This window comes from Salarias fasciatus, chromosome 19 (assembly GCF_902148845.1).
Source record: "Salarias fasciatus chromosome 19, fSalaFa1.1, whole genome shotgun sequence".
Taxonomy (NCBI): Eukaryota; Metazoa; Chordata; class Actinopteri; order Blenniiformes; family Blenniidae; genus Salarias; species Salarias fasciatus.
The window spans coordinates 11,781,429-11,805,588 of record NC_043763.1 but is presented as its reverse complement, the minus strand read 5'-3'; the positions used below and the strand labels follow the sequence as shown (position 1 = coordinate 11,805,588).

At 44.2% G+C, this 24,160-nt stretch overlaps 2 protein-coding genes across 6 annotated transcripts in view; both read right to left on the bottom strand.

The window, feature by feature from the left end:
- Window positions 1–2,311: 2,311 nt before the first annotated feature.
- senp2 (SUMO specific peptidase 2) lies at window positions 2,312–8,039 on the bottom strand. Its single transcript, XM_030117520.1, has 17 exons — window positions 7,673–8,039; window positions 6,531–6,592; window positions 6,332–6,444; window positions 6,134–6,200; window positions 5,927–6,005; window positions 5,642–5,816; window positions 5,422–5,528; window positions 5,234–5,316; window positions 5,082–5,130; window positions 4,597–4,666; window positions 4,346–4,492; window positions 4,070–4,201; window positions 3,738–3,962; window positions 3,547–3,626; window positions 3,362–3,446; window positions 2,749–2,844; window positions 2,312–2,461 (listed from the first exon to the last, which is right to left on the bottom strand). Exons 1-17 carry the CDS (start codon window positions 7,966–7,968, stop codon window positions 2,399–2,401), a joined length of 1,929 nt encoding a protein of 642 aa, XP_029973380.1. The 5' UTR covers window positions 7,969–8,039; the 3' UTR covers window positions 2,312–2,398.
- Window positions 8,040–8,755: 716 nt separating this feature from the next.
- The window catches only part of pcnt (pericentrin), a 31,842-nt gene continuing 16,437 nt past the window's right edge, over window positions 8,756–24,160 (bottom strand). For 3 of the 5 annotated variants that reach the window (XM_030116430.1, XM_030116427.1, XM_030116428.1), the window contains 29 exons: window positions 23,221–23,381; window positions 22,623–22,798; window positions 22,358–22,539; window positions 22,102–22,264; window positions 21,694–21,936; window positions 21,042–21,274; window positions 20,757–20,864; window positions 20,266–20,286; window positions 19,397–19,633; window positions 19,140–19,313; window positions 18,805–18,957; window positions 18,448–18,639; window positions 17,317–18,348; window positions 15,930–16,100; window positions 15,626–15,815; window positions 15,135–15,469; window positions 14,927–15,029; window positions 14,611–14,783; window positions 14,253–14,528; window positions 13,887–14,044; window positions 13,530–13,659; window positions 12,605–13,396; window positions 12,289–12,507; window positions 11,994–12,209; window positions 11,624–11,850; window positions 11,073–11,152; window positions 10,839–10,983; window positions 10,646–10,752; window positions 8,756–9,221 (listed from right to left, as the gene is read on the bottom strand). In XM_030116430.1, the coding sequence (XP_029972290.1) occupies window positions 9,190–9,221; window positions 10,646–10,752; window positions 10,839–10,983; window positions 11,073–11,152; window positions 11,624–11,850; window positions 11,994–12,209; window positions 12,289–12,507; window positions 12,605–13,396; window positions 13,530–13,659; window positions 13,887–14,044; window positions 14,253–14,528; window positions 14,611–14,783; window positions 14,927–15,029; window positions 15,135–15,469; window positions 15,626–15,815; window positions 15,930–16,100; window positions 17,317–18,348; window positions 18,448–18,639; window positions 18,805–18,957; window positions 19,140–19,313; window positions 19,397–19,633; window positions 20,266–20,286; window positions 20,757–20,864; window positions 21,042–21,274; window positions 21,694–21,936; window positions 22,102–22,264; window positions 22,358–22,539; window positions 22,623–22,798; window positions 23,221–23,381 (6,429 nt within the window). In that variant the 3' untranslated portion in view covers window positions 8,756–9,189. The remainder of the gene's footprint in view (window positions 9,222–10,645; window positions 10,753–10,838; window positions 10,984–11,072; window positions 11,153–11,623; window positions 11,851–11,993; window positions 12,210–12,288; window positions 12,508–12,604; window positions 13,397–13,529; window positions 13,660–13,886; window positions 14,045–14,252; window positions 14,529–14,610; window positions 14,784–14,926; window positions 15,030–15,134; window positions 15,470–15,625; window positions 15,816–15,929; window positions 16,101–17,316; window positions 18,349–18,447; window positions 18,640–18,804; window positions 18,958–19,139; window positions 19,314–19,396; window positions 19,634–20,265; window positions 20,287–20,756; window positions 20,865–21,041; window positions 21,275–21,693; window positions 21,937–22,101; window positions 22,265–22,357; window positions 22,540–22,622; window positions 22,799–23,220; window positions 23,382–24,160) is intronic. The other 2 variants (XM_030116431.1, XM_030116429.1) reach the window with 1 other exon arrangement.

The window sequence follows — 24,160 nt, the reverse complement described above, 5'->3', positions numbered from 1 at the left end:
TTGAGGATCGGTTTTTGGCTTTCATAGTGATTTGCAGCCATTCATTGTGACAGTGTTTTCTTTCAGGTATTGGTGAAAAAGAAACAAATGTTTTGGAAATTTGCCATGTTAATTTTTATCAAATGTTTTAGATCGCAGTGAGGACAACCCAAACCAGCCTGGCAGCAGTGGCATTGTACCAGCAAATCGACATGGAGCCTGAACAAGAGCCTGAACAAGAGCCTGCAGAGGGCAGTCCTGCTGTGAGCGAAGACCATTCATACTGTACAGACGTCGACAGCCTGAAGAGGAAATACGACAATCTAATTGCACATCATGAAAAGCTGAGGCAGGACTTCAACAATTCCAAGCGTAGAGAGAAGCGCTACAGAGTGACGTTGGAGGCCATGTTATCTAAAAGCAAGGAAATACAAGCCCTGTCTGATGATGCTCATTCCATGCTTGAAGCATCTGAAGGTATTTCTTGTTTAGAAGTACATATGAGTGACATGCAGCATATTTAAATATAATAATTATGTAACCACACATTGCCCACCCACACTTACTTGTACTTGTGTTCGCGTGGCCATTAGGTGACCGTGGCGACCAGCATCCTGAAGGTGGCTCTGTCCTGGGCCTTGCGGATAAGATCCGGTAGTGTGCACTTTTTTCATTTACTGTAAATAAACTTTTCTATTTTTTGTTGCAATTACTGTTTCATGCTTTCATTTTTTTCCATTTCTTGTCTTCCTTTGGCTGTTTCACTCAGTTTTAATTATTCTAGAAATGAGTGTCCATTGTATTCAATGAACCTCTTCTGATTAAATTGACTTCATTTTTTATGACACTACTTACTTTATTTTTTTACATTTTACTCTGAAAAACCTCTGCGTATGTTAAGGTATTACATAAATAATGTGCGTGTTCTGACTGCAAGAATTGCTCCTCCAGAAACTTTTTATGGCCATTTTTGTGTGAGGAAAAAAGCAAGTAGTAGTACTACTATACGTCATTGGGTCTAGCTCTATATACGTCATTGAGTAGAATATTCTTTAGCATTAGAGGACAAGTCCCGTAGAGCAGAAGTACAGAGAATCTGTAAATTAGCCTTAGCAAGCAGACAGTCATATAAACCCAGATATCATATGGCTAACTTAACATCAACAGGGTTCAGCTAGGTTCAGTATGCCTTTAGTTCATTTAAGTGTTTTTTTCTTTGGACAGAAGAAAGGATAACACTTCTCAGCTCAATAACCTCATAAGGACCGGCTGGATGTGGTTGGCTGATTAAGCGCATTATCCCTTTCATACTGTCTGAAACCAAAAACCATTGTTTCTCCTTTATGCCGACAATGATCATTTCTAAACTGCTTTGAGGTTTATTTTACTTCAGTAGGCTTTGGACTGCCTGCTAAAAAAAAAAAAAGGCAATGCATTCATCAGTCAGAAACAAATCCCAAAGTCACCATCATGTCAATTAGTTGAGTCACTTCTCAAACTCTTACTTAAAAAACAAAATACTTTATTACAGGCAGGAGAAGAAAAAAAAAATCACATTTTTTTATAAGCACAAGCATGCATGAGTGTACAGTAGTTCACTATGTAGTATATGATTTTGTAGCTCTCTGTAGCAACCCTAAATAGCCTCCTCTGGACATGTAACTGGAAAACAATTCACAGCATTTCAATGTAGATATGAGATAACTGATATTACTCCACTCAGAAGAAAAAAACTGTACACACACACACACATTACAAAAACACATTCTCACCCAGGCATACCATAAATAAGTTATTTAAACAAGCCTCACGCCTCAACCATGCGGTTCTTGTAAGAAATCTGACAGGAGGTATATTATTATTCATTGCCAATACTTTACAGAGATTAGGCTTCATAATGGAATACTAGTGTAGCTTTGTGTCATTCAGGCGGCCAATCACATCTGGGATGGACAACAGCCAAAAATATCAACCGTCCTGCAACAATCAAATTCAACGTCACACTCCTCAAATCAGCTGCTGGGCGGTAAATGACCAAGGAACTTCCCAAAATACAAGACGTGCTCAAAACGGAGCTCAGTGAGAGAGGGGTGAAGGCACTTCGGGTAGAACTTCAAACAACAAAAATTAAGCAATTCAGTCAGTAGTGCCAAAGTCTGTGCCGACAAATACTTCTTACATACCAATAATGTCTCTAAATACAACTCAGAGGTTAAAAATGTCCCCGACAAAGAGACAATATCCTTTCTTAAGACTGTTGATGTCTCCAGATGAGACGAGTGAGACCGTGTCACATTTCAATCTGAAGTTCACTTCTTTGGCCCATTTCTTATCTTTCACACAGTCACTGTACACAGACGCTGCTCCCGGAGACAAAGTCTCTGAAGCTGTGCAGTCCATTGGAGATTGATGTGAACATTTATAGCAGCTTCTTGTTGAGGATTTCCCACATCATCAACTTTCTGAAGAGGGGCATGTGGCACTGCGAAGACAGAGGTACAGGTTAACAACTGCAGTTTGTTGTTGCAAGACAAGGGGAAGAAAACACGCAATTAGCATAATAACCTGCATTAGTAAATTCAGAAATTTCACTTCAACGACATCTGCTGGAAAGCTAAAGAAGATACATGAGGTACAATAATGAATAAATATTAAAAAATACATAGAGATCGCAGTTACTCTGTACTCCCACTAAAAGTTTCATCAATGTTTTTATTAATGACCCGATGGGAAACCCGGCATGCTTTGAAATGATTATGAAGCATGTACCTGTTTAAAGGTGAGAGGCCTTCCTCTTGCAATGTAGTCGGCATATTTACAGGCGAAAACACCACAGTCACTCCCATTTTTCTGCTGGGGAATTTCCTACAGAAACGCACTCATCAGTCTCTCAGTCAAGAAAATGCTGAAGGGTTACATCAACGGTTTTCAAAGTGTTAGAGGATGAGCTTCCAGACAGAGCTTGAACTAAGGTGATCCCATAATCTCACGCTGCAAGTATCAAGTCTCACAAGTGCTAGCTTTTGCATGAATGGCACAGTCTGATGTTTTTTTAATATATTATTGTCGATGGCTGTTGAGATCTATAGGTAATACAACAGCAGAACTGTACTTATGCTTGTCAGATGTTCATTTACAATAGCTGGTGTTTCATATATCATCTGCAATAGTTGTACTGATCACAGTAAGTACATTAAAATTCCTCCACATCTGGCTGACATTAAAGTGAGTCAGAACATTTTTATTTGATCAAAATAAAATGAGTTTTTTTCTCTTCACTTAGCAGCTGTGTGACATCCTAAAGCTCTCTGGCGCCCCCCAGTGGAGGACTGTCCCACACTTTGAAAAGCAGCAGGGTGCATCATTCAGCAGTCTGACTTACCGAAGCTCTGAAGCTTCTGAAAGTCCACTTGGCACCGTCCAGCTCTCTGCCCTTCTTTGCTTTGTGCTCCTCTTTAAGGTAAAGTCTGAAAAGACAAACATGGCAACAACAATGGAGTTGAAACAAACGGCAATATAAAACTGAAAAAGGTTCCTGGTGGTTCGGTTGAAGAACAGTGAACTCACAGTAACATACTGCAGATGTCATCGTGTCTCTGTCCCATCGAGTCAAGCGACTTCACCGTCTTCGACTTGAAATCTATCACCTGAAAAGTAAATGGTGGTTAAATCAAACCAGCAGTCCTCCATAATACCCATAATACCCAGCTATTCAACACAGAAAACTTTTACAATTCAACCAGACGGTGTGAACTCACAGCTAACGCCCAGTGGACCCCGAGGTGCAGCGGGACCAGGATGAGATCAAACTGGAAGAGGTCGACGGACTTGGTCCAGCGCCTCACGGCTCCGTGACCTCCAGGTTGACCGCCTCCTCCACCCTGGAGCTTCGGGAAGAAGAAGGTGCTGAAGGAGTAGACTCTTAGCTGTCCGGCTTCGCCGCAGCAGCGCTCCATGACCAGGGAGAGGTAGAAGTTCATCACCTGAGTGGAGAGAAAACGAGAAGCCAGATCCAATAGAAGAAAACATGAGACACACAAAATATACTTTCTTTCTTTAGGGATGTACTGTATCACTCTCATGGTCTCACCTCATCATTGAGCCACCCTCCTTCCTGCAGTGTGGCCAGGTCTCTCTGTGTGATGCGAAGCTTGAAAGCTGCACTCAAAACGAGGTTGGGATCACTCTGGGAGAGCGCTGCGCTCACCTCCGCCGCCATTTCCTACCAACAGTGAGCGAAAGTCAACTCTACTTCTTCAGGCCGAAGTGCTGAACATAAGTAAACTTAAAAATATCACGAGGAGGTTCAATTAATTCTACAGCTTTGAAACATGACGGCATATCTTAATAAACCCGGTGCTCTCACCTTGGTTAGCCGGGGTATGTCCTCATCACTGTGCCATGTATGTGCAGAATGTGTGTCTGGAGCGCCGACAGCCGGAGTGTCTCTGTCCACAAGATTCAGACGAGTCGCTACTTCTGTGGAAAGGTCCAAGTCTGTGGTTTGCTTCTGCTGCAACACAGATCAAAGATTTGACAAGACAAAATTAACTTCCACAAAGAATTGGGACTAAATTAATATTTTTGACACATTATCAGAAAGACAGGAAGCTCTACCTTTGTGCATCTGACCGGCTGTACATCCTCAAAGGTCCCACTGAGCGGCTTGGTGCAGGTCAAGCTCCGCCTGGGGAGGAATTACAGGTGTTTTTCCACATATTCCACTTTTAATCAGATTAAAACAAAGCAGAGATAGAGGACGTTTTCATAAACAACTGAGTTTGCTTCAAAATGTATTTGAGACATTTGAATCAAATATAATTCAAGTCTGAACACAGAACAACACAGAGAGCTGCCTGCCAACATCACAACAGCATGCAGCACATTCAACACAACACACAGTGTTGACTGAAAGGAATAAAAGTTCAAAGAATACACTTTCAAGAAACATTCAAACATTTTGCATGTTTTGGTTAAAAGTGCCAAAGCAGACACAAAGCGAACAGGACCACAGTTAGAAAGCTTTTCCTTTAGCAAACATTTGTCTCAACTGATACGACACTGTCAACGACACACAAATTCAAAAGTGATTCAACACCAACCTGTCCTTGGGGACAGATCTGTTATTCCATGTAAAAACAGTCGGTGCAGCTGAGAAGCAAAGACAAGCGCATTACAATTTTTGAAATAAATTTAATGGACGAGCTGAATCAGTCAATCTGCTCATATTCTACACGAGTAAAAAGTTTCCTACCGATGTGTCCCATCTTTCTTGGTACTGAATCAAAGGTTTTTCCTGAGGCAGCAGTTTTATGATCAACCTGTGACAGTGGCTTCCTGGAAACAAAGAGAGAATTAGTAAGACTGATCATCTGAAGTTTCTGGGTGCAAATCGCCTTGAAGTGGCTCTTAAAAGCCACACACAGGTTGAGATGTACTTACTCTTGTGGTTTGGTTTGGTTGAAGGGTAGTGGTTGGCTTTTGCTGTATTTATCTGTCACCATCTCCAGCAGGCGCCTGTAATGCTCCTTATCATTTTGCTTTATGGCCTACAGGAAGAGCCCAAACACAGGACAGGTACAAGCGTTAGATCCTGATACAGCCTGGGAGATAATTCATGAACATAAAATCTTCCAATCAAGCAAATGATGGCATAATTCACCTCTTCCACTGTAAGACTGGGCTTGGAGCAGCGACTGTATCCAAAGCCGTTGTAGGGGAGGTCAGGGTTCGCAGCCCCTATCCTGACAGCAGGCCTGGTGGGCAGCAGCTGGAGGGAGCCTCTCCTCTCACCATCTTTCCCTCTTTCTGGCAGGCCTGTAGGGGGCGCTGCTCCACTGGAATTAAATGAAAGATAAGCACTAAGCAGGGAATTTTGTCCAAAGCTTACATTTATATCATGAATCAGGAGGACAGAAAATTCGAATCATCTGATTGGATCGCATACCTGTATTTCCTCATTACAGGTAAAGAGTTCTGGAAGAGATTCTTCCCGCCTCTCTCATTTACTCCATTCATGGGTTTGTCTGTAAGGAATCAAGAGTGAGAACAAGAACAGGTGATTGATGAGTCCACAATGAAAAATGAATGTTGGTGCACAAAATGAAAAAAGTCAATTAAGACTTTGCCTGAAGTATTATTTTCCCCCACTTACCCATTCTCCAGTCAGGGATGTTCAGCCGTGAGGTATGAAGCTCATCTATGCCCAGTAAAGTCACAGGCTAGTAGTACAAAAGAGAAAATGGATGGTCACCGAACACAAAACGAGAAAATAACAGGTCCAAAATAAACACATATCTAATATCACAATCGGATAATGAATCAATGTCAGCGACGTGACAGCAGCACTCACCCGTGTCTCTTCGTACTGCCGGGCCTTCGAACACTTTTGTTTCTGAGGTTTACGCAGCCCGAGCAGACCTGCTACTCCAGCCACAGTCTTCTTCAGAAAGCTGATCACGACATCTAAAAAGAGAACAACGGTCAGTGACGGTTAAGTCGCAGAGTGTTGGGGAACAAATGTCGAGAGGCTTTTAGAATTCTGAACAAACCTCGGCGAGGTCGCTTCACCTCGACCTGGTCGCTCTGGGAAACGCTCTCGGCAACATGCACACTGAAAGAGGCAAACAAGGTTTGATATGAGTGGGGACAGAAAAGAGACCATCATCCACTTCTCAACCCTGCAGTTGTCTACACAGGTAAGACAAACTCAGTTTGTGCCCCTCAATTCAACAGATTACACAAAAAACAAGAGCAACAAGCTCCAAACCAAAACCGTTGTCTTGATTTTTAGTGGTTTGTTACAACCTCTCAGGCCGCACAGTGGAGGCTCTTGCCTCACAGTGAAAAGGTCAAAGGGTCAAAAATCGACTGAGTCTTTGTGTGGTTTACATGTTTCCCCCCATGTGTGCACGGCCCGGGTTTCCCGTGCACTCAAATTTCCTCCTACAGTCCAAAAATGTGTGTGTGAAGTAAAGTTAAATGTGCTGATCCCAAATTGCTGATAGGGTGTGAATGAGTGTGTCTCTGTTTGCTGTAATGGATTGGTGATCTGTCCGAGGTGTATCCTGTCCTCACCCCTAGTTAACTGGGACTGGCTCCAGCAACCCACGACTCTGAACAGGATGAACAAGCTCACTTTTGTTGATTAATTTTGCATTATTTTTTTTAAATGTAGCAATGCACATTACATATTATGTCACATACACCCCAATATACAATCATTTTATGCAACCTAGTAAATACTACCATCAAATACGTTTTCATTTTCATAGGCTAAATTCAGACAGAAATAAAGAAAACATCACATAATATCACTTAATTTGGATGCTCAATATCACTGAATTCAATTTATTTGGAGTATTTGGATCATATCCTTCCTCTATATACAATATTGTTTTTATACGAAGAGGAGTCACATTTCAGGGAAAATATCTTAAAATTGCAACACATTTCTCAATAAGATCAACATTTATCTTCGTTAAATTGCTGGTTCAAACTTAAAAATTAGCTCTTCAGTGTTCTAACCCTAACCTGATGCTAACGTTTACACAGGCTGGTGTTAGCTAGCTGCTGAGGTGAGTTTAAGCCATTTAACCAGTCACATCTTAAAATAACCGCGGGGGGAAGATGGTGTGACTTCCGTCTGACAGTCAACTTAAAAAAGAAGCACCGACCACCTCGGACCACCGACCTCTGGTAGCTCCGTTTCGCCGGTCTGCTCCCGCCGTCCTGCCGCCGCTGTCCCGCTTTCACGCCGGGTTGCGTTGGTATCTCTCCGTTAACGTTACCGTGCGAGGACCACTCGGTTGGGTTTTGCCTCGAAACGGGCTCAAATAGCGACGAGAATCCGTCAACTATCCATCCATACATCCCAGACAAATATGTCAAAATCGAAACGAGGTCCTCTACGCGGTCCAGGACTGATTTAAACGGCAAATAACGATCTACGACACACCGACTTCTGTTGCCTTGGTTTAGCATTAGCATTAACGTGCTGGGAGCGAAGGGCCGTGCGTCACTCCGTGTTGATGTTTCACGAGGTGCGAGCGTTACGTCCCCCCACTGGGTCCGGGTGAGCGGGGCTCCTGCAACGTCCTGCCTCAAAAGACACGCTGGTGTCTCAGCGGCGTCTGTGCAGATATAACAAACGCACCTGTGACCCAGAGGCCAAAGAGCGTCATAGGCAGCTCGGCTTCTGATTGGTGGAGACTGCTCCGCTCCAATATCAATTCTCGTTACATAATGATGGGAGAGGACCTGAGCTGCCCCGTCTCAGACTTCAGCACTGAGAAATGCTGAGAACCTGACGGTAAAACACTCAGAGATCAGTTTCACTCACTCAAAATGACATTTATCTCACACTTTTTAGTTCCCTAAAAGTTTTTGCTTAATTATGCAGTTGTTTTTACGTATCAATTTTCATCTCACTGTGTTGTCTTCCCATAATTTCATTGATTTTATAATGTAAATATGCATTAAGACGAGAAACAGTCTAACAGTCCAATTTTAACTCTGACATTTGAGCACTGTGCCTGTCTATGCAAACATGCTATTGACCTCAAGAAGTAGTTATTTCTTTGGGTCATGTTTTGACTATTTATGGCCCAGAGATAGTTTTATTCGATCCTTCTGTAAATTGTATAATAAAACTACTATAGACAACAGAAGTTAATTTCAAAATGTGCGAGAATGAGGATCCCTCTGCTCAACCGAACTTTATTTCTCAATTCCAAATAATTCAGAGACACAAAATGAATCCAGTCAGGCGAGTAAAAGCAGTTAAAATATTTATTGACTCTGGTAGAAACACAGATAATACAAAAATGCATATGATTCACATTTTGTGCAATGAAACACCTACCGATGGTCTCTGTACCATTTACATATCACAAAAACAACAACAAAACATAGGAAACAAACATCAGTACAAAAATAACAGTGGTGTTTAAAACAAAAAGCATTTGTTCTTCCAGCATTTCAAAAGCAACCTTCAAAACACTGAGGTTCAGGGAATAGAAAAATTACATGGCAGATATAAAAAAATAACTTATGTGTAAAAAAACAAAAACAAAAAAAACCAAAACAAAAACACATAATCCATTTTCCAACGCACTTGTAAATCTGGAAATGTTTCTACATGAAGGATAAGGCATGGACAGTGTCATAGCAAAATGCAGGCAGGCGACATTCAGGCTTGCAGTGGTGAGACTACTTCGGTTCGGACTGGAGAGAAGATGAACCTGAAAAGACAAAAAAACATGTTTGAAAAAGAAAAAAACTGATGATCTCTGGATAATATACATTTAAAACAAAAACCACCACTACTACTACTGTTGTGACTCAAATTTGTGTAAAGATTTGTTTGAAAAAAAAAGAAATGCCACTGAAATGACAAATCAAATACTGTTTTTTTTTTTTTTGTTTTTTTTTTGTTTAAAGACCACATATCATAACTGGCACTAAATCTAATAAGGATGTTATATTATTAATGCTTCCAATTACAATATGTGATCTATTTGATCAGAATGTAGAATGTTTTCTTTGGCAGCATTCCATTTTGGCAGTTTCTACTGAAAGTGACGCACAGGTTCCAGATCCGAGGGGTCATCAGCTGTAATGGCTGCTGAGAACAGCAAAATTATTTTGTGCTGCTTCACTTTGTGGAGTGAGTGCGCTACACTCACACTCACCTGGACCATACAGGTAAAGGGGCGACAGGCGGCTCAGGTACAGCCACATCCCATTTTCCTGAAGTAATACCCAATAATATCAGGGGAACAGGCTGTTCGTATCCTCCTTTCCTCATTTGGGGGCGGGGCTAAATGAGACTGCCCGACTACAATGGGAGATGTTAGAGTACACAGGGGTAATCGGATTTGTAATTGTGTTGCTTTTTGCCAGGCACAGTCCCATCAAGTAACAGACTGCCAAAAAAATAAAAAATAAAATAATAATAATAATAAAAAAAATTATCACAAAATTTGATTTTAGTTTTTGATCATTTGTCTCAAACCAAATTCAGAAAATAATGACTGCGTGGGACTTTGGTGTTATACAGACACCAGACTAATCAATATTTTGATATTTGAATCTGATAATGGGAGCTAAATTCTTCCCAAAACTATTTAAGTCAACAAGTCTGAGTCTTTTTTCAGTCAAGGTTGAGTTGACGGGATTCACTCCACAATATTTACAGCTATGGAGCGCAAAGGGGAGGCGGGCCAAACCACACACACGTGTACACGGACTGATGAACTGAAATGCCACATACATGCCACACACACTCCCTCCCCCATTTTCAACGTCTCCACCACACCTTTCTGCTGACGACTAGTGGTGATGACGTGTTGCGCTGATGTATAGCTGCGACCGCTGATCCGTTAGTCTGATAGCAACTTGTCTTGTGGGTTTTTTTTTTTTTTTTTGCTATGTATGTGCGCAGGTTGGCTTTTTTTTTTGGTCTCTCACTTCTAATCACGACTCCCTTCGGAACCGTGATCTAAATTGATGTATCTTTTTTTACCACCCCGCCCTCCCCTAATTTCTGTCTGAGTTTCTTTAAATGCATGGTGTGTCAAGTGAAACTCAGATTTAAAACACACCAGAAATTGAGTATAGTGCACTACAATGTAGCCTCTCCTAAATCTCTATGAATGAAATTCACCTTGGACATCTCCTCCCAAACGCTGCTGGACTTTCTCCAGATGACGGATGTACTCTGTCAGTGATCGCTCAGGATCCTGAGAGGATGCGCTGAAAGATGCAGCCACACTGGGGAGAGATAAGTAAGCAAAGTTAAGTAACAGTTCAATTTAACAAAATTTTTTAAAGACATGTTTTGAAAAAGGAGCACAAACTTCATGTGCAGTCTGAAGGGTGACTTGTTGGGAGGTGTGAGAGCTGAGACGGTCTCTCTGTGGACGGCGATGCCTTCTCGGCTCTGAGGGGATTCAGGACTGGATCTTGGCTGCTGCTGTGGCCTTAAAACCTCTGGTTTGTGGCCTGTCAGGAAAAAAAAATAATTGAAAACCCACCCATTCAGCACACACAGCTCCTGCAAAAAAAACATTAAGTATGTCCACAGAGCTGACCTGGAGAGTGTCCATTGACAGATCCGGTTATTGGAAGTCTTCTCATTGCTTTTTGCCATTTCCTGGTCAGGAATCTCATCCTGCAATTACAGAATAGAATAAAGAGAAACATGAGATGTTTTGCATTTCATCCTACCCTTGGAGGTATTTATCAATTTTAAGTCAAGATTGTTTTCCTCACTTGTTTGTGTACTCCCTTTGTTCGAATGTTAATTCTCAATTCTTTCCCCAAGCATTACCACAGAGAACTGAACAGGTGGAGCTGTTTGTATGTGCGCGACGCCCACTCTGTGTTCGCTACTGAAATGACCAGATGAACATGCAACATGTCTACCACATGAGCAGCTTTTAGTGTGTTTACAGACATATGGAACCATTTTGAAACCAAATTTCAAGGCAACATTTTTTTTGTTTCTCATTTCTAAATAAGGCTTATTGAATTAAAAGTTTCCTTTAATTACTAAGCTATAATTCTGTTATTTCTCTGTCTTCTGTCCCGATCTACTCAGAGGGATCAGAGCTGCCTGGCGGTGGAATACATTCTCCCATACCTCGACACGGCTATGACGACTCGAACCACGGCCCTGAACCGTCCGAGGGGTCTGCGCTGGGACAATGGATGGGGCGACGACCGCGCCCCCATCTGAGCGAGGAGGCACAGCGTGGCCTCCTCGCAGTCCTGGAATCCTCCCAGCAGCAGCAGCAGGTAACGCTTCTGGTACACCAGAGCTTTCCTGAAGCTCTCCGCCCGCAGGTAGCGCTCATACAATCGCTGCAGCTGCAAATCAGAACACAAGTGTGAGCTCGTTGCTGCTATACTAATACATTCGTCGTCAAGCAGGTTTTAAATAATGTCAAGAAATGCTGGTGTACGAAAGACTAACATAGGTCACTAATCCTGTGCATGTGTTTGTTCCTGACCTTGCTGTTGCTTGCCACATCAGCGGTGGGTCTATTTTCCGTTTCCGAGGTGACCTTGGCCAGTTCGTTCTCAGTGCGCCGCAGTTGTCGCTCCAGGGAGCTGAGTTTGTGTTTGAACGCGGCTCTCTCCTGACTCAGTGACGTCAAACGCTCCGTCAACTCCGAATTGTCCTTCAGCAGCGTCTGCAACAGGTGGGACGGCGAAGTGGACGGATTCTGAGGTGAAAACAACATTTGTTAGTGCATTGAATGAGGGGCGTGTAGTTTTACCACAATCATCAAAAATTTTGAGTACCTGCTGCTGCTGCTGCTGAGGGCTGTTGGACAGGGTGCGGTCAGGATGGGTGTCACTGTTGAGATGCTGGGAGGACGCGGCTGTGTGCGGCGGCCTGGTCCTCGATCCCGACAGCCTCTGTGCGGCCATCTCCTTCTCATCTCGCTCGAGCTCTGCAAGAGTTTGCTGCAGCTCCTGCATGCGCTGCTGGTCCTGCTGCCTCAGTAACTCCAACTCGTGCTGAAGTCAAAAATGTATTTAATCAGAGGATTGTGTGTGCATCAGAAAAAAAAGCACCTAATATATTATAGGGGGAACGAGCAAAGATCTGTCTTACCAGTTTGTTATTGGTTCTTTCCTGTCGTCGTTCCCTTTCCATCTGCTCCTGCCTCCCCTTTCTCTTCTCTCTCTCCCACTCTTCTTCCCTCTCCCTCTCCTTGTCCTTCAGTAATCGGAGTCTCTCCTTCAGCTCTGCGAGCTCCGCCCCTTGGCGCCGAGACAGCTCTTGCGCCGCCTCCAGCGCCTGGTTTGCTTCCCGTTTCTGCTCCTTCAGGGTCTCCACGGCGACGCGGTGTCTGGCGGTGGCCTCCTGCAACCTCTGGAGCTCGGACCTCCTCGTGCGCTCCTCTTCCTCCCATTTCCTCCTGCTCTGCATGAGCTCAGCCCTCAGCCGGTCCGCCGCGGCGGCCAGCTCCTCCCCCTGCCTTCGCTCCTGCTCCAGCTGGGAGCGCAGGTCCGAAATGAACTTTGCGTCTCGGGCGGCGTCGGCTTCGTGCAAGCGGCTGAGCTCGTCCACCTGGCCGGAGAAGCGGGTCCTCTCCGCGTCCAGCTTCCTGTGAGCATCTGCGAGCTTCGCGTGGACGTCGGCCAAACGGGATTCCGCTTCGTTCAGAAGGCGTTCCAGATGGGTCTTGTCTTGCAGGCTGAGTTCCTGCAGGTGGGCGTAGCGATGGCGTTCACCCTCCAGCTCCTTATGGGTGTCATCGAGCCGTTTCTCCAGCAACACGCTTCGAGACTGTTCAATCTGCAGCTCTTGTTTCAGGTTGCTGTAGGCCACTTTGTCCTGCTCCAGTTGACCCTTTAGACACATGACCTCTGACTTCTGCTTCTCAGAGGACATGTGTACAGCCTGAAAAGGGAGACGAGAGGTTAAAATTTAGGGTGAAAAAGGGAAAACTTCAGTATACTAGATCTTTAAACAGAAACAAATCAACTATGGTGACTCATACAGACTCATGCAAGTTATTTAGTCAACATCTTACTTCTCGTCGCTCCTCATCTTCTTTATCTTTACGGAGACTCAAAGCTTGCTCCTGCTCCAGTTCTCGCTGCAGCTCCTGGACTCTGGCTTGTTCTCTCCTCAAAGCTTCTTCACACTTGTCAACAGTCATCCTGAAGAGCAACACAACAATAAACATTAAACCTCTCACGTTCATTTTGGATGCTGTACTTGGATGAGAACAAGCAAGGCATGTCATTCATAAAGACTAGACTGCTCCGGTTGCTCTGGTCAGTCATGGGAGTTTATGGGAACAATTAATTTCAAATGTAGCCATGGTGCTAAAGATAAAAGTTTCTTCTGTGATAAGTTATATACATCGTCGAGGAATGCGATATACCTGAGTGACATTATCTTATTCTTCTGCTCCTGCTGAATGTCGTGAGCACATTTGAGCTGTTTCTGGCTCTCCTGCAGCTCGGTCCGCAGTTGGGAATCGACTTGTCCATCGATCTGTGACTGGTCTCTGCCCCAGTTATTGTCGCCTCTGTAGTTCGGCTAAAAATACCAAAAAATGTCATGAAGATACATTCAAGCCAACTGAACCACAACTAAATGCATCAAGTTAAATTTCTATCATTGCATTATACTTAAAAAAAAAAAGGTTAAAAGTCAATAACTATTAGATGGTGTGAACATTATCTTGATTGGTCTGAAAGAACGCTCCGTTTCTTCTCTGTATTATCTGTAAACCGTGGAAACTCACTTGAGTGTGCCTTTGTGCCATTCGGCAGAGCAGCTCTCTGAGAGCGATCACGGTCTCCTGCAGAGCTCGCTTCTCCTGCTGCCAGCTCATGGGGGGAGTGGATAAAGATTTATCCTGGTGGTCCAGTGGAACGGAGCCGTCTTCAGAGTGATGCTGCGACTGACTCAGTGCGAAGGCTTTCAAGTCTGCAACGCGCTGTTGCGTTGAGGGGAGCGCACGACGCTGGGACAGCGTGAGGATTCTGCAGCTCTCTTGATATACTTTCTTTAGCAGATCCTGTTAGAAGATGAAGGAACTGATGAGTCACGCTCATTAAAATGACAAAATAAAAAGCCAGTCAGCTTTGCGGTGAGTCTACCTGAAGCTCTGGTGACAAAAGATCGTCGCTGTAGCTCATGCTGCCTGCGGCACTGTCGGTGTTTGCCGTGGGATTCATCCCTCTGCAGCGAAGGTACTCGATGAACTGAGCGTCCAGCCTTTCAGTCTGCTCCAGCTCCACTCTCAGTCTCGCACCCAACTCTGAACTGACATCTGAATCAAAGGGAGGGACAAGAGTAACGCCTCGTCAATTCCTGCATGACAATTTAATGTTATTCCAAAAAAAAAAAATCAACTGTGGCTTGCATTACTGAAGACGGTCAAACAGGAGCAGTTTTATGGGTGTCGACACTCACTGCTGCCATATCCGTCACTCGCCCACTCGGCTGCTGACAAGGAAGAAGTGGAGCCAAGTGGCGATGGGGGTGCTGTGAGGTCAAGGCCTTCCAACTCTCGCATCTAAAATAAACGTTTGCATAAATGTAAGAAAACTTAACACCAGAAGTTTGAGACGCATCAAGGATTATTATGATATCGTGTCTATAGTAAGTGTAGACTACGTACTTTGTCAGTGTCCACTGAATCGATCACAGAGAAGTTGTCAGACATGGACACAGAGGCTGGAGAGTGTGTACTCTGTGTGGCTGGATCTGGAGTGATGGTCCTGGAGTGTGGAGGATCCATTACAACCCTGGGAGAGGTCTTGACCTGGTGAAGGTCCAGGCCGGTGCTATTCAGGGCGCTGAGCTCAGACAGACGAGAACCGAGCACTGAGGTGTGGAACCGCTCTGGGAGTCTGTCCTCGGACGCGTCGAACTTTCTCAGAATCTCCGGAGAGCTGAGAGAAACTTCATCACGGGAAACAGTCACAACATCCTCAAAAGTTCTTTGAGGAATATCTGATGGGGGAAAAAAGATTGAATGTGTTGGTTCCATTCTCTTTGATTTGAAGCTAGATGAACAAATAGTTGGTCAGTTAAGTGTTATTCAATTCAAGTTTCTGTATTGCAGATTATGTGATTATGCTGATAAGAGGACTTTACATAACTACTCACCCCTCTGTGGGTATTCCTGATGGTGAGAGAGTGTTTCCTGTTGATGCCACTGTTGTCGGAGGTGCTGTAGTTCTCTTTGCTGATAAGCTAGTTCCTCCTCCTGCACGGCCAGGTCCTCCTGAAGCCTTCCAAGCTCCGCCTTCAGCCGCTGGTTGTCAGTTTCCAAGTTGACAAGCGCTTGGTCTTTGGTCTGGTACGAAGAAATGAGCGATATCAAAATCCATCGGTCACCCAGAAAGCACTTCGGGCATAGCAGACTATCTCACAGCATTACGAAGCCAATATTCAGCTCTGATGATCATACCTGTCCTTCTTCCTGCAGTTTTTCGGCTCTTTCTGCACTGGTGCTCAGCCCCTGAGTCGCTGCAGTCAGCTCAGACCTCAGACTCTCCTGTTCTGCCCTCAGTCTGGTGATTTCTGCCTCTTTTTCCCTCAAGGCAGCATCAGCTTTAGCGAGGGTTACCTCTGCATGCGTCTGACAGAAAGAGAAACAACTTCAACATTGGCAAGTACAATCACAACTGCACTTTTTAAACAAATCATTTGTAGCCAATCAGAACTTCAATAACTTAGGTCAAGTGATTTGAAAAGCAACATCTACATGAGTTCCATTCGTAGTACACATTTACAGTTTATACATAAGCTAACCTTTACACACTCTCAAACATCACTGCAGGGGTTTGCTCTTAAGTGGCAACATTTCCCAAAAGCAGCTGTGGGACGAGTCAAAACTAAGTTCTCCAGAATGCAAAGCTGCAGCTCAACCAGTCTGCTGCAACCTCCAGGCTCGACTTCAAAGAAAAAAGAGCAGCTTCTTACCACATCCGCCAAAGACAGAACATCGAAAACAATAAATAAAGCGCAACAAAACTTCAGAACGACAGACTAAAACAAGGATTTTCCTCCTTCTTCCTCTATTTCATGTCACTTCCTCTGCGTGAGTAAGATTCTGCTGTCTGCCTGCCGTAACACGTCATTTCAGCGACGCCCCCTAACTATAACCAGATGTGGGTCAGCCTGCAGCCACCAGCAGCTGCACGCAAAGAACCATGGCAGAAATACCAGAACCCGAGGCAGTCGGACATGGAAATACAATATTTAGTGGAATGTTTGACATTTTCAAACTAATTTTCTTTCTAGAAATTAAAAGTGACTTACCAACAGGTGTTTTTCTTTTAGTAATTATTAAAGTATTTAAAATGATACATTTTTTTAACAGTTTTAACCACATTGGGTTTTTTTTAAAGTAAAAGTGTACTTCAAAAATTATTTTTTTCTGACAAATCAATTTGTAGTAGTTTTTCCCACCTTTGTTTTGAGAAATGGAATTAATTTCTGTATCATGTCTGTTTTATTCAGCATTTCTCATTAATGTACAGATTTATGCATCCAATATGAAGGATTTATGACAAACAAGGCACAAAGTCAGACCCATCCACTAAAAAAACATTCTGAATGAAACACTTCAATAAAATAACTATTGGTCCATTCACCATAAATAAGAAGTCTGCATTTCTGGTAACTGCCAAACGCTGTTTATGTTTATGTGATTAGTTGTTAAAGTGATAGAGATGAATCTGTTATGTAAGCGCAGTCAGTTACAAGCTGAGAAATGAAACGCCATTTGGCTTCTGATATTATGGATTTGTGCTTAAAAGAAACGTCTTCGTACTAAAAACATGTAGACTTACCAGCACTTCCTTTTGAGCCTCTTCTTGACTGGTTTCCTTTTCATTCAGCTTCACTGTCAGGTCCTGAATCAGGCCTTTCATTGAAGCTGATTCTTGTCTTAGCTTTTCAATTTCCTCCCGGAGCTGACCTTCCCTCCTCCTGAGCGCCTCGCGTTCAGCAGAAAGCTCCCCCTTCACCGTCTCCAGCGTTTTAATCTTGGTCCTTTCCACAGCAACGAGCTCCTCCATGTCCACCACCTCCGCACGCACCTCCTGGACCTGTCTCTCCAGAGTGAGACTGGTTTCTCGAAGGGCCTCGATTTCCATTTTCGTCTCTTGCTCTTTTATTTTCAGGGTCTCAATCTCCTTCACTCTGTCCTGTTCCTTGTCCTGCAGTTCCAAAACCAGACAGTTCAGCTGATTTTTCTGCTCAGTCGTAGTGCTGCCCTCCTTAGCTTTGAGCGTTAAACTGGCTACCTCTTCCTCCAACTGTTCCCTTATCCTCATCTCATCTTCTAACTGGGATCTGACGCCCTCCAGCTCAGCCTCCTTCAGGATGAGCAGACCTTGGAGTTCCTCGGTCTTTTCCCTCATGGCTGTGACTCTCTTTTCAAACTCTTCTCCGTGTCCTCTGTACTCTTCCTCCTGGGTGAGAAGTAATCGCTCCAGCCCCGCTTTCTCAGCCACGGCGGTCTCCAGCTGACTCTGGAGGGCTTTGAGATGAGACCGAAGAGAAGGGGAGGAGGCGAAGGAGGATGGGGCGTGAGTCAGACTGAGCTCGTGCTTCAGGCTGTTGGGCCCGGCCCTCCTCTCCTGCTCGGCACAGTGCTGGGGCTCGGGGCTGGGGGAGGGCGAAGGATTGATGCTGTCGCCGTCCTGGGAGTCACTAACTTCGCACAGGTTGGGGCCCAGTGTGGCCAGTTCTGCCTGCAGCGTGCTGATGACCTCGTGGAGGCGTTCCTCCTCCTCCTGTTTGTCCTGGCGCACTCGCGTAACTTCAGACTGGAGGTGCTCCACGCGAGAGCGAAGATCCTCGATCTCGGCTTCCAAAGCCTTGCATCAGATAAAGAACAAATTAATACCTTTCTTTCAAGGAATCGCAGCTTCATCGAGAAGATGCACACCCCATCTGTCAAAGTACTGGATACTTGCCTTCACGCCCACACTGCTGTTCCTGGCATTCTCCAGCTCTTGTTCTAGCCTTTGGATTTCACAGTTTAGGTGGTCAATTTCCTGGTTTTTCTCCTGAAGAAGAGCTGACGGGAGGGTCTCCTCCTCGGTTTCCTCCATCTCCCTCTGTCCTTCTTTCTCCTCTTTAAATATAGTGAGTGCAGACACATTCTCCTGCAAGAACAGATGTGCATACCATTTTCAGTGTTATTTAACTGAACCGAGAAATTGAAAAGCAACTGAAAAATGTATAGAAAGTACAACAGAGCCCACAATTAGGTGCATAATAAATAATGTGACAAAGGAATAAATACACTTTTGAGTTAAAATAAGTCTCACCTTCAGAGCTGCGATCTGCTCTTGAAGCTCATTCACCTGCTCTGTGTTTTTATTCGTTAGAAGCTCCAGCTGCAGTGTGAGGTGTTTGAGCTCCACCTCTTTGATACTTAAGTCTCTCTGGACGCTTTCCAGCTGGCCAACCAAGACGTCAACCTGAAATATGATAAATAACATTGATGAAGATACAACTACAGAAGTCTTTTGGTGTTAAAACGATGCAGTCACTTTTTTTTTTTTTTTTTTTTAACTCATCTGGATTTTCACACTTCTCCCAAAAGGTGGCACTGCAGTCAAAGGCGTTCATCTACAAACACAACCTCTCCGAAAACACTGACCTCTTGTTCTTTGATCTGAAGACTTTGCTGAGCAGCATCCACAGCATCCCTGAGCTCCTGGGTGGGGTCGTGGACGTTGTCGTGGTAACAGTGCCTCGTCTCATCCACTTTGGACTGCAGGGCTGAGATCTGAAGCCTATTCGAGAGCTGCTGCTGCTCCAGCGCCTGCTTATCCTGACCGAGAGATAAGTGACAGCTTGAGAGACAATCAGGAGTATGCACACCGACGTGTTGCCTGAACTTAAAGCGGTTCTCACTTGTAATAGCTCCTGTTCTCTCAACTTTGCTCTGTGCAGCTCTTGTTCGAGTTGAGTGACGGATCTATTGCTCTCCGCACTGTTGAGCAAGGCTTCCTCCAGCTCCCTGATACGCCCAGCTAACTTGTCTATCTCCTCATCGCGCTCTGCGAGATCGCGCTGGGCTTGCTGGTTGGCCGCAAGCAGAGAGGCGTGCTCGTCGGTTTTGTCTTTGACAACAGCTTGAAGACTCTCCACCTGTTCAGAAAGGAAGACATTTTTAAGTTTCAGAGTTCATATTCTCCATGACTGGCTTTGCCAATGGAAAATTACACTGAAGGACTTTAATGACACAACGCAGAGTTGATAATTAAATCAACTTCATTTAGAAATTACAACTTTTCATCATAATGGGAAATTTGGTCCAATGATTAATTCAGCATTACTGGACACATGTAGAGCAGGTGATCACCCTCAAATTGGTACGAGAAAACAGTCATCACCAGCTTGCCATATTGGCTATATCTTCTGCACACTTTAGCAATATGCTTTAGTGATGCAATTAAAAAAGAAGTTGTGTAGTTTAAGTCCTTCAGTATACACGACTTAATGCTAAACAAGCCATTTCCAGTTTAGCAGCCACTGATGCAAATGCAGAAGTCGTCATCTAGGAGAGAGTAGTGATGCAAAGACAAAAGACAAATGAAGTGTGGAAAAAGTCTAATGACTATTAGCAGATGGATGATGAAACGGGAATGAACGAATAATTTATGGCCCACACGCAACACGCCGACGTAAGGATGACTGTGCAGAAATAATGGATCAGAGCATCACAACATGCAAAAGAGTCAAAGGAGCTAAGAGAAGAGCGGTACAGTTAGATGTCATACCTGCAGAACCAAGGCCTCAAACTACAGCAATCCAATCAGCACAGGGATAAACACATGGCAGTGGTCAGGCTCGTTGGCAAACAAACACGCATTCATCACTTCAACCTCGTAAGTTGCACTACAGTCTTCCGTTAATTGGTTTATGATACAATTAAATGCTTGAACAGTCACAGCAAATGCATCAAAAGCAAAGAAACCATACGCAACAACCTTCTACCGGCTGTACTCGCTCGTCTAGTATTGAAAACTATGATGAAGTAAATCATTCCAACTGCTTCGGAATTCACATGTTAAAATGAACAAATCTATTGGTGGCACTATTTATCGCCTGACCTCTACTGAATTCAATCAGAGCGTTCATCCAGTAAACAGACAACCATCAAAACAATATTCAGTTTCTGGCTTGATGCCTCTTTTGCACAATGCAGTGTAACTGAATCGCAAAGAGAGAAATGAGAGAAGGTGATGGGGTTGGGGGGGGGGGCGCTTACCCTGTGTCCTTTGTTATCTACAATGTTTGTCTGTTTGAGCAGAGCCTCCAGCCGGCGGATCTCCTGCTGGAACTCGTCTCGCTCATGTTCGCGCTCCACTGCCTGCTCCTATTTGGTGAGGAAATTACGCAGATTTACAGTTTGTCAAGCAGCAGCATGACAAATGCTCTTACACTCTCTAATAAACCAACCAAATAAACATCTACTGAATGTTCATCTAAAAAGGACTTCTGAGGGACAAATTCTATGAGGAAATATTTGTAAACTTTGGGGAAAAAAACGCACTTCTATGAACTGCCGGTCATGCTTCAGCTGCTTCTCCAGAGCGTGGACTTGCTGGCTGAGGTCCTCAGTGGTCGTCTTGTGGTCCAGCTCTGTCTTGAGGCCTTTCGTTTCCTGCTCCTCTAGTTCTCTCTCCAGGTGTCTGAGGCGCAACGACAGAGTCTTGTGGTTTTTCTCTGCCTGCCGCTGCAAATCCAGTCTGTCTCGGGTCAAGCGCTCCGTCTCTGCCAGCAAAGCTTAAAAAAAAAAGAAAAGAAAAAGAGACCAAGTTCAGTGTACATGCAAACATACAAAAAATTGGTGTTGACAAGACAAACATGAGGTTTATTACCTGCAATAACACATCTTGTGTCATACACGATTAAACATCATGACACAGCACACGAAAAACACTTCTAACAAGCTCATGATAATGGAGGTTCTTTAAACAGCAACCACACACACACAGCACTGCAAATATACTGCATATCCACCCCCCTTTCATCACACACTCATTCCACACACTCTGACCCACAAACCTGAGTCAGGATCTAAATTGAGCCAATGGCCTAAGGAGAGAAGACACATCTGAGCACACAGACATTACGTAAGTATGCGGACAAGCTCAAGGCACGCCGTATGGTCACAAACATCCATTTTGCTGCCTTTCACACACCTTGCTCTCTTTCCCCGAGTCCAGCAGAGAGGTGTTCCTTCTGACGCAGGAGGGTTTCATGCTCCTCGCTGAGCTCTTGATGCTTCACTCTGAGGCTCTCCAGCTCCGAGGTGAGGCCCTGCATCTGGTGCAGCTTCACCTTCAGCTGCTCCAGTTCCTCCACCAGCCTCTCTTCTTGAATTTCCCTCTGCTGCACAGACTCCTCCAGGACTGCCTTTTCAGCCACGTATCCTTCGAGCAGGCCTGAATGTAACATCATGAAAATGATCAAAACCAGAATTAATTCCTGATTGTCATGTTCAGCCTAAACGCTAACACAGCTAACTTCAGAGAGCGGACGTGCATTTGCAATGAATGCTGTGTGAGATGAGTCACTTTAGAAGTAGCAAACATGCATATAGCGCTCACCCTGCGCTTTGTGCAGCTCCAGCTGGAGCTGACTCTTCTGCTTGGCCTCCTGATCGAGTTGCACCAATAGGAGCTTGTGCTGCTCCAGCAGCTGGGCGGAGTCTTCCTTGCCTTGAGAGAACTTCTCCTCCAGAGAGAGATGGACATGGTGGGTCTGTTCCAGCTGAGGACGAGTGAAATGAATCAACGCTACTGCACAGCCGACAACACTATGAAGACAGGATGAATGCGGTGTGAGGACATTCGGATCCTTCACCTGTGTGTTGGCTTGGTTTAGAAGATCCAGCAGTGTGTCTACTGTGTGCCGCAATCTGCTGCAAGCGTTCAGAGAAGCCTCTTCTCCTGCGGGGTTGATCTGAGCATCTGAAACCAGCAGACTCTCACAGAGCAGGTGGGTCAGCTCCAAGTCCTCTGAAGACAAATCTGCAGCTGAAACACCTGAGAAGGAGCATATCGAAAACATTAATAAATAACGCAAAGTATCCTGACATAACGGTCATAAAATCTGAAGAATAGCAGACCTGATTCTTTGGCATCTTTGTTTCCAGCAGAGGCTCTCTGTTGGATCAGTTTCTCGTCCGAGGTTTTGGCTCTGGCACTTATTTTTTGTCCAATCAGTTCTTCTGTGGCTATGATGCTGTGCAGCATCTCGATTAGCACCTTTTTCAGTTTGTCATTTGCGAGGTGTAGTCTGTGTCTAGGAGAACAGAGACACAACAGATTTATATCTACTCACACACTAAGGCCACCGAGTGTCATGTGCCAGAAAATGCAAATAAAACAAATAAATGCAAAAAAAACTAATGATTGTTATGAACAGGTTGTTTTTCTGTGTCAGTCATCCACCAGCAAGCTACATTTGCTTTTACAGCACCACTTGACAAGACAGTTAAAAGTGCTTCATGAGAATTAGGAAATAAATTGAAAGTTAAAATGATGAATCAGACAACAATTTTCCTTGTAAAATACAATAAGCAATATGTGAAGTATTTATGAGCACCAGGATATTAGCAAGTGTTAAGTCACTGATTAAAAATTGGCAACTGAAAACTCGCTCCACAAAACTAAATTATTAGTAATACGCAATCAGTGCAAGCTGGTGTAGATGATATCACGTACACATCCTCTTTGGCAGTCTGCAAGTCGTCGGTGAGCATCTTGAGAAGGTTTCCGCCCTCCTGGCTCTCCCGCTCCCTTCGTTGAAGGAGGGTGTCCAGGGTTTCCATTTCTGCCCGTTTACCTTCCAACTCTCCCTGCAGACACCCGACTTCAGATCGCAGCTGGGGGAAAAAAACAAAACAAAAAAAAAAGTTAAATAAGAACTCAAAAATCCAACAACTACAAAGTTATCCAGAAGTTATAGCCGAAAACATATGCATCCTGTGTGAAAAAAAACAAACATGCACACACGAAATCCACTCTTCTTTCAAAACCGTTCTAAATCTCTCAGAAACACACTGACTGTAATCACCGAGCATCTTTGGCAGCAGCTTAAAACCAATTCAGTGCAGCAGTGTTGAAAGCCAACTCCAGGAATTACTGCCACATAAACAAGAGCAGGAATTGTACGAGATTTATTCCACATCTGTAGTCGCTCTCACCCTTTCCTCCTCATTCTGTCCCTCTCCTTTCACCATGTCTTCCCTCTCATTTTCCCTCTCCCTCCCGCGTCTGCCTAAACGCGTCTCCTCTCAGCCACCTGCCTCAACTAAACAATGAAGTCGCCATGACAACAGTAACCTCCCAACCCCTCATAAGCTCTCCTCGCTAACCTCGTGGGGACATACGGAGTGAATGTGCGTTATCTCACTAAATATTGAAGCTGGACAGATGCCATAGAAACTGCAATATATAAGCATTTATACGGGTTGATTATTTACAGCATCGGCGTGAAAACCGATGGAGGCTGCATGCTGATGAAATTAATCTACTGCAACAGCTGCCTTTTAACAGCCATTATACTTTCTCCAGCAGGAGTGAGTGTTAAGTACATATTTAAGTTTGCTTAAAAGCACTAACAATCATGATACTGCATCTTTCTATCCAATTATTGACATGA

Bases quoted from the DNA above. Each gene is read 5' to 3' on its own strand.
- senp2 (XM_030117520.1), bottom strand. From the start codon at position 7,968: ATGCTAATGCTAAACCAAGGCAACAGAAGTCGGTGTGTCGTAGATCGT. The intron at 4,202-4,345 runs GTGAGAGCACCG...CACTGTTGGTAG, and splicing joins ACATACCCCGGCTAACCAAG to GAAATGGCGGCGGAGGTGAG. The intron at 2,845-3,361 runs GTAAGTCAGACT...GCGTTTCTGTAG, and splicing joins TCAGAAGCTTCAGAGCTTCG to GAAATTCCCCAGCAGAAAAA.